At 45.6% G+C, this 9776-nt stretch overlaps 1 protein-coding gene across 1 annotated transcript; it reads left to right on the top strand.

Moving 5' to 3' along the window:
* Positions 1-3173: 3173 nt before the first annotated feature.
* On the top strand, positions 3174-9164 carry LOC119178105 (programmed cell death protein 6). Its single transcript, XM_075871067.1, has 3 exons — positions 3174-3256; positions 4291-4594; positions 8646-9164. Exons 2-3 carry the CDS (start codon positions 4326-4328, stop codon positions 8920-8922), a joined length of 546 nt encoding a protein of 181 aa, XP_075727182.1. The 5' UTR covers positions 3174-3256; positions 4291-4325; the 3' UTR covers positions 8923-9164.
* The last annotated feature ends 612 nt before the right edge of the window (positions 9165-9776 follow it).

The raw sequence follows: 9776 nt of genomic DNA, 5'->3' as shown, positions 1-9776 counted from the left end.
GAACGTACTTCGCCAGTGCGATAAATGAATAAAAAATGACGCCTCATGTGCTGTTGTCCAGTTGAAGGCCTAGTGCTTCGCTGCCTCGAGAGTGTTCGATGTAATCGGGGAGGTAGCAAATGCTGCTACGGGGCACTGTGATCTTCATCTTGAACCATTTTGCTAGTGGATACAAGATATTTGCCTTTTTATAGAGAGGGGTGAGCCCGGAGCGCAGCATACGAGGTCAGGCATTGGTTATTTTTTAAAACACGCAGTAACGCCCTGCCTAACCAGCTTGATTTAGTATTTACCAGCACAAACCGTGGCGCGGCGTAGTACAATGAAGCACGGCGAAGAGGATAGATGAGCTCTAGAACAACCACACTAGAAGATACACCGTGGCCTAGACGACTTGTGCGCCACCTTGCGCGAAGCGCCGACAACTTCAGCGCTGTTGACGAACAAAAATATTAGTGCCTCCGAGATATATGAAAAGTGAATTTGTTTTCTCAGACGCCATGAGGACGCAATATACTCGTCATAGTATTGATCGAGAGATGGCGCAACCTGCCTGATGTTGAAGCCCAACGTGATCAATGGGGGCAATATGTCTTAGTTTAATTCTAAATAATCTGTGCTGCGCCGCCAGCAACGCGTCTGCTGGTGTCGGCGGGGCACATACCTTTACCAATGATGCTCCTGGGTGTCAGGGCTCTTACCTTCTTTCTGATAAACCAAAAATAAATGATAGGGGTAAAACTTGCTTTTGGGCGAGATGGTACATATAGACTATTCAAAACACCTTCAAAAGCATACGAGTGGCATGCGAACGCTCGTGTGCTTAGGAAGGCCTCAAACACTATTTGATTGACCAGTGAGATCACGTGGTGTCAGAAATCCAGCCCTCAGTTTCAAATGCCTGCGCTTACTCCTGACCGTTCGCTGCTACCTCACGCGGCCTGCAGCTCAATCAGTAGGATTTCAGTTGATGCCGACTACGCTTTCGACCAACTGTACCACTGATACTGGTGCAGCTGCTACTACTACTACTATTACTGATGAAACTGCTTTGGCAGGAAAGGCTACCGTCAGGATTCGTGGCATAATTCAGGCTACCGTCGGGTCGGGGCACTTGTGATTAGAAGAGCACGTGGATGCCTGGCGGAAACAGATATATAACTCAGTCCCTCGCGCATTGGAAATGGACCTTGTACCACTTCATATCAGCTTCATCCTAGCTGGTTGTAACGGCCACACCTAAAGTCATGAGCAACTATACTGCCCTGAAGACGCATTATCTTTTTCTTTGTTTCTTCTGCGTCACCTCAGCCAAACAATACTCACGTCTACTCTCCTTGACAAGTGAGATAAGGAAAGCATGTCAGGGTATCCAATGTCATTCGTGTCGCAAACTGTCGAAAGAGCAAGCAGTATTTTTATTTGCTTGTTTTATTACGTTGCTGGTCGATACATACTTCTATTGACGGTAACAATAATTTGGCATAAGACAGGAAGAAAACACTAATCGATAAGTTATAGCACCTCAGAAACCTCTTCCGCCACTAATACATTTGCCTTACGACTCATCATCATCAACATCATCATCATCAGCCTGACTACGTCCACTGCAGGACAACGGCCTCTCCCGTGTTTTGCTAGTCAGCTCGGTACCGTGCTTGCTGCTGCCACCTTATACCCGCAAACGTCTTGATTTCATCTGCCCACCTAACTTTCTCTATCCCGCTGACCCGATTGCCTTCACTGTGAATCAAGTCAGTTACCCTTATTCACCAGCAGTTATCCTGCCTGCGCACTGCATGCCCCGCCCATGTTCATTTGCTATTCTTGAATCTTTCCTCGCGATTGCACGGTGATGTTCTGTCACGAGTATATACTTCCAGCATTTTGACTAATAAAATCTCAGTTGAAGTCGGCGCTCTTTCTGTCCTTGTCTCTTCTTCTGTAGTTACGTCGTATCTAATCATAGTCTTGCGCTGTGCAAATATGTCTATTCCCAATCACCAACTAGCCCAAGCATCCGTCTTATCTTGATACCAACTGGGATATCCTTAACCCCGGTTTGTTCCCTGATTCCTGATTCACTCTGCTCACTTCTTGTCTCTTAAGACTACACTTATCATTTTCCTTTCCATTGCTCGCTGCATCGTTCTCAATTTTAGGTGTATTGAACTCTTGGTAGATCAATCTCTTTGTAAGTCACTTTGTCAGTAAGTCTCTTTGTAAGTCTCCAAGTTTCTGCTCCTTAGGTAAGTACCGGCAACATTCAGCTGTTATATACTTTCCTCTTGAGGGATAACGGCAATCTACCAGTCTTGATTTGAGAGTGTTTACCAAATGTGCTCCACCCCAATCTTATTTATCTAGTTATTTCAATGTCATGGATCGGCTCCGCGGTTATTACCTGTCCTAGAATGACGTAGTCTTAAAATATCAAGGGCAGGATGACCTATTCCGAAGCGCTGTTTTCTTCCGAGGTTTTTGTACACTACTTTCGTTTTCTGAAGATTAGTTTTAAGACCTACCTTTTTGCTCTCCTTGTCTAACTCCGAAAGCATGAGCTACAGTTTGTGCCCTGAGTTACTCAGCAATGCAATATCATCGGCGAAGCACAGGTTACAAAGGTATTCTGTATGTATTGTTATTCCTAACTCTTCCCGTTCTCGGCCTCCGAAAACCTCCTGAAACACGCGGTATATAGCAGTGGGGATATTTTATTTCCCTGCGGTACACCCTTCTTGATTTCTATTTCTACTGAATCAAACGCCTTCCTCTACTACTCTTACAACTGCACAAATAATTGAAAAGTTTTTTTTTTCAAGTTCCACTATGAGAACTTAATCACTTCAAGGGGAGGGGGCAGTCCACGAGTACACAATAACCATGGTGTTGTGCTATCATTTCAATGACAGTAATCAACATCATCAATAATGGGCCGACGATTAAGCGTTACCTGTGTGCTATTCTATGAGAACTAGGAGGTTAACTGACTGAACAAGTGTTCATCAAATGACCACGTATACACTCAATTTTTATGTTTGCATGACTGCTCGTGTAAAAGCCATGGATCTTAGTGGGCTCTATAAGACACCTGGACGAAGAAGAGGAAGAAAAAACTTCCCGCCGCCAATGCCAAAGAGTGGGTGCGAGCCATTCATGTAGGCCGTCATCATCATCACGATTGTCTTCACACCGCATAGAAAGGCTTGCTGGTGCTAGGTTGCTATGTGTACCCACGCCACAACAATTTAAAGCGGTAAGTTATCGCTGCGCCAAGAACGTCAATGATTTCATGTTGAGTTTTTATTTTCTGGTGGTGACGTAGCATCTGCGCGTCAATAACGGGGCAGGCATCACTGTTGTACCACGATATTGTGAACAACGTATCTTTACTGCTTCCAAGTAGGATCTACCTCAATTAACGTTTTATGCAGTTACGCAGTTCACTTGCAATATTTTAACCAAATTATTATCAATGGCAACCAAGTTCACATTAGGTTTGACATACGCGTGTATCTGCATGCAACGAATGAACGATATGCAGCGCCTCAAGTGTAGGGTTTAGCATATTATACCAAGGAAAGGATGTTCCACAAAAATGGCATGGCATGCTGCACGTAAGAAAAGCTCTTGCAACTAACTGGTAAAGATGATAGTGTTGCACCCCTTTCTTGGCTACATACTGCCTTAGTGCTTTACAAGATGCTTGAGTTGTGAAGATGGCAAGTTCTGAAATGACAGAGAGAAGTGTGTTTCCTGTCGCCAAGAGCTCCCACACACACACACACACACACACACACACACACACACACACACACACACACACACACACACACACACACACACACACACACGCACACACACACAAACACGCGCGCGCGCACGCGCTTAGCAAAACACGCACGCTGTTGAAGCGTACGGAGAGTCAGAAGTTCCTAGGCCACTATTCCAAGTATTTTTATGGAACCGTGACCTGGGAGCTTTTGACCAGAACCATGCGTATGAGTGTCATTACCGCGCGAAAAAAAATTGATGACGCTCTCTGATATAGCGTGTTTCTGAAACGTGGTGAAAGTATGTTTAACACGATGGTTTTAAATTTAGGCCTGCAATAGGTGCTAAAAAGTCTTATGAGAAAAAACAAGTTAGCACACCTGGGTGAAAAAGCAGCATTTTCTGTTGAAGTTGACCATGTAGAAAAAAAACAATGAAACAAAGATTTCCAACAATGTTTTTTTGTGGTACCATATCGCAAGTATTCACGCCCGTTCTCCGCATTCACGCTGACAGCACCACAGGAACACCGGCCCAGGGACGGCGTGGCCATGGCTGGCAAATCCAGTGCACTGGCACCGATCCGGGATAAAGCCTTCCTGACGTCAGTGTTCGAGTCAATGGACCGTGACCGTACGGGCTTCATCAATGTGTCCGAGTTGCAACGGGCACTCGCCAGCGGCAATTGGAAGCCGTTTGGCGAAGAGCTAGTGCTCCTCATGGTTAAGATTTTCGACCGGGACTTCAGCAACAAGATTGACTTCGACCAGTTCTGCACCCTCTGGTCGTACATCACAAACTGGTTCAATGCCTTCAAGAAGTGAGTGTAGTACGAAGACTCGGCTTTTGTGCAGCTGCAATGATTTTTTTGAATCACTATATGACAATGGAGATTATTTTTTTATAGTTTTACTAAGGCTTACCCACAGGTTGAGACAGGAGAAATCTTTCTGCTTTTTGTAGAACAAACTCAAGCAGTGGATAAATGTTGTTTTGAAGCGGCCGTTCGAAGGAAGATGTAATGAAACTAATGATCGTGTGGTGTCGATATGAAGTTCAAATGTGCAGTACTGATGAAAGGTTTGCGGAAAACAGTCTAAAACAAAAATTTATAAAAAAAAACACGACACAATCTCATTTTTCCTTTATCCACGGTAAAGAACTGAGTACCATGGCACACTTAGTTTAGGGAACTAAAACGATAGTTAGCTATGATTACGCCAAAGAAGCACCGCCGCGGTGGTCTAGTGGCCAAGCTACTCGGCTGCTGACCCGCACGTCGCGGTATTTAATCCCGGCTGCGGCGGCTGCATTTCCGATGGAGGCGGAAATGTCGTAGGCCCGTGTGCTCAGATTTGGGAGCACGTTGAAGAACCCCAGGTTGTCGAAATTTCCGGAGCCCTCCACTATGGCGTCTCTCATAATCATATGGTGGTTTTGGGACGTTAAACCCCACAAAGCAATCAATTACGCCAAAGAACTACACTCTTCGTCAAGAACGGAAAAAAACTTGCACGTTTTCCCATATTTTTTTTACTAGTTGGGCTCTTGGACGACCTCACCGGAGTCCGCCATGTCACAGAAGGGTTTGTGGTACTGGGCTGGTGGCTAGAAGGTTGTGGTTTCTATTCCGGTCACAGTAGTCCCATTTCGATTGAGTCGGATTGAGTGGCAGAGGCCTGTGTCGAATACGATGTCGGTGCAATATAACGCATGACCAGGATTTGGGGACATGTGCTCGTCGTGCCGTTTCTCGAGAGCCACAGTGGTGGTCTGCCGTAACTGTATAGAAAATACACGAACAAAACTAGTTGTCAAAAATGACTCCCGGTTTTATACAGCAGAGGCTTACTTGACCATTCTGGCAAGGTTACAGCGCTGATATTCCAACCACCTGGCTTCCCACAGCGTTTCTTATTTAACAATGTAAACTAATGTTTTTCTACGGGTGGCGCTCAATGGCCCTGGGAAGCTACATGCTTTGTAGCGCGATATTGCCATTTTACCAAAATGTAACATTGCGTCTCTATTGCATATAACCGAATTCATTTTTGGTGACAATCTTTTTTTTCCTGAGATATTATTTTTTTCAACGTATTTCTCATTCAGTTACTGCAGACTGCCGTTTCTGCTGCCGAAAGATGGCACCACTTCCAGATATCCGCAATTCCCTCTTCTTCCCTACACTGGGAATGGACACCACATTGTCCAAATTTTTGAAGCCCTCTGTACAGCTTCTCTCATAATCATATCGTCATTGTGGGGCGTAATACCGCAGGTGGTATTATTTTTTGTACCTAACCAAAATCGAGCTTCTGCAGAGACCCAAAGCAACCGCTTGAATGAAATAAAAAAAACATAACCCCCATAGTTTCGAGCCCAACAATGACGCTATGAGTACGAATTATGCCATGGTCGAACAGTAGTCATGGTTATTTCGTGTAGCTTCGCGTAAGTCAAGATGTATGGACGTTCTTTCATTTGACCTTCGTTCAAATTCGGTCACTCAGGTGAGATATAGAACATGTGGCCTCGTGCTCAGTGCGTGATATCTTTATCACTGAAACGCCATAAATATGTCTTTGTGAATGTTCGAACAAAAGTCGCTAAAAATTGATTTGATTGATTTTAGGGTTTAACGTCCCAAAACCACCATTTGATTATGAGAGACGCCGTAGTGGAGGGCTCCGGAAATTTTGACCACCTGGGGTTCTTTAACGTGCACCCAAATCTGAGTACACGGGCCTACAACATTTCCGCCTCCATCGGAAATGCAGCCGCCGCAGCCGGGAATTGAACCCGCGACCTGCGGGTCAGCATCCGAATACCTTAGCCACTAGACCACCGCGGCGGGGAGCTAAAAATTGGCAGATCCCATGTACAGAGGGAATCGATGATATGCAAAGCACGATTAAGAAATCTTGATATGTCACTTTAAAACCAACACAACGTTGCGAGGTGGAAGTGAATGATGCCCTACATGACTTTCGTGTCATGATTATCATATTTGGATGTGCCTTTTACCTTCGCCATCTATTCACGTCACGTGACACCAAACTTAGTATGTGTGGAGCTAGCGAAACGGCCGCGAGCACGCAATGAGCGTAGTATGTTGTCATGTTCTTACATGACACGCGTGTCAAGATTATCATGTTTGCACCAGTCATATATTTCGACATCCATTGAAGTCAAGTAACACCAAACTTGGTACATGTGCAGCTATCAAAACAGCCGCGAGCGCATCATGAAATACCCAGTATACTCAAATGTAGCGTTGATGCGTGCGCACGCTGGGCACAGCGACGCAACATTAGCGAGCGAAACGTGAGCACTCTATAATCGGACGCCAGGTGCGACCAGCGTCCATCGGCGCGGCCTGACGGCAACCGGTGCACAAAATGCGACATTCTACATGTCGCCCCGCCACGGTGGTCTAGTGGCTAAGGTATTCGGCTACTGACCCGCAGGTCGCGGGTTGGAAACCCGGCTGTGGTGGCTGCATTTCCGATGGAGGCGGAAATGTTGTAGGCCCGTGTGCTTAGATTTGGGTGCATGTTAAAGAACCCCAGGTGGTCGAAATTTACGGAGCCCTCCACTACGGCATCTCTCATAATCATATGGTGGTTTTGGGACGTTAAAACCCCACATATCAATCAAACATTCTACATGTCACGCCGATGCGTTACCCAGACCACACTGCGTCTCCCTCTTTTTGTGACGAACAGACGCCGGACGCGCTCAAACGCGCATGCATCAAAGCAACACAGCGTGGTGCGTGTTGGCGAGTATATGGTAGAAACGGCGCCTGGCGTGGCAACGCCTGCGTGACGCGACGAAATGAACGCCGGGAAGTACGCGCACCGCGTCACGTCGGAATGAATTGGCGCCGTGACTGTGGCATGTAGCCATGTTCTCACATTACCCGCATCTTATGATTATCATGTTTGTACCAGTCACATACCTTCGTCATCCATTGGCGTCACGTAATACCAAATTTGGCATATGTTAAGCTAGCGAAACGGCCGCGAGCGCATCATCAGTGTGGCGTGTAGTCTTGTTGTTACATGACACGCATGTCGTGATTATCATGTTTGGATGTGTCATTTACCTATGTCGTCCGTTCGCGTAGCATAAAACCGAGTTTGGTACATGTAAAGCAAGCTAAACGGCCGCGAGTGCATCATGAGCGCGTAGCATGTAGTCGTGTTGTTGCATGACACGCATTTCATGTTTATCATGTGTGCACTAGTCACATACCTTCACATCCATACACGTACTCTAATACCAAATTTGGTATATTTGACGCTAGCGATACAGCCGTTTCTGCGACGCAATGTATGATGTACTGAAATGACTCTTGGCACTATACGGCATCCATATAGCGTTTCCTACTGAAACAGTTTTGACAAACGTCGTAGCTGAGTGGTCGAATACTTGTTTGCCCCACACATAGCCTGGGTTAGATCGTCACTCTCACCGAAAGTTTTATTGTTTATGTGATTTGCACCTTCCTATACTTTTCTGTCACAGGCAAGAGGGTGATTTTTCGCTCCCAACCCACTTCACCGACACTGACGCTGACGCCGTAATTTCGGCTGAATGAGTTCTTTAACGCAATTTTATTAAAGTGAATGAGTTATTGGATAAGAAGGACGCGAGACAGAACAGAAAAGGGCGTCACTCACAACCGCTACGAGAGACGATGTATCCTTTTCTGTCTTGAGTCCTTCCATGGTGGCTACGCGCCTTGTCTCTAATTACAAGACGCATGAACCAACTGGCCCGGCAACAAGTCTTATTAATTTGCGTCTCAAAACTCTTCGTTAACAGCACGGAATTGTTTCACTAATCACGAAACGTACGAAACGCAGGGTCGATCGCACCAACTGTGGTCGCCTGGACAAGACGGATCTGCACACGGTCTTTAGCAACCTGGGTCATCAGGTGTCGCTCAGCCTGTGCCACATGATGATTCGTCGCTTCGATCAGCAAGGTGATAACAAGATAGTGCTTGAAGACTTCGTGCGCCTGTGCGTCATCATGCAGGATGCCACGGAGGAGTTCAAGACATTCGACCCGGACAAGACGGGATCGGCCAAGGTCACCTACGACGACTTCCTTTGTAGCACCTTCATGATGTGCAAGTGACCTCGCCGATGCTTTTCACGCACTGGCCGCAATGAAAGCAAATTACGCGCGTGGCACCTCGCTGTTGAAGAGGAATGTAGTATCGCTGACACCAGAGCGTCCATCAGTGTACGTTTTCTATTTGAGCCGAACAATCGATTATGACGTGTATATTCACAGTACATGAGAGATTATGCAAATTCAAAATCTGTCGAAAATTCATTGCGCGAATAATTTATTAAAACGGTTAAATATATACTTCATTCCCGAAATCTATCCAAATATTTATGTTCATTTGATCATATAATTTAGTAGCAGGCGATTCCAATTTGTAGTTGTTAGGCAGTTGCGATGTTTATATTCTTGCGCTTTGTATTATTCTACACTACACGTCTAAACAGCTATGCTAAACCGGGACTTCAGTTCCGGCGTATTCATTATTAAACACCAAGGCAGTGTCGTCACAAGTAGAAAGACGTTCAGCGATTGCCAAATAAAGGTGATCACTGCAAAAGTGAGCAAACAACTGCAGCTAGCACATATGACTAAATTTAAGAAATGTGCACCCCTTGTGGGGCGAAACTACATTGAGTGCCTGAATGAGGAAAAGTAATGCTGCGCATGAATACAAAACGCAACAATGGAAGCACCCATGATTCGACGTATTGTGTTCACGCCTTACGTGGGATTTTCGCAGTGAAGCTGTACATAATCACGACACTCGTATCTTTTAAACGGTTACTTAAATAAACGAAAATGATCATCGCCATGAACAGCACCCACCATTATATATTTATCCTCGTGTAACAACGCCATAATATAATCTCCCAGACTTACCATCGCCGTTCACCACTCTTTCGCTTCCCGGGCGCCCT

Source organism: Rhipicephalus microplus, chromosome 1 (genome assembly GCF_043290135.1).
Source record: "Rhipicephalus microplus isolate Deutch F79 chromosome 1, USDA_Rmic, whole genome shotgun sequence".
In the NCBI taxonomy this organism is placed as follows: Eukaryota; Metazoa; Arthropoda; class Arachnida; order Ixodida; family Ixodidae; genus Rhipicephalus; species Rhipicephalus microplus.
The sequence above is the reverse complement of the archived record's forward strand: the minus strand, read 5'-3'. Positions and strand labels throughout refer to the sequence as shown.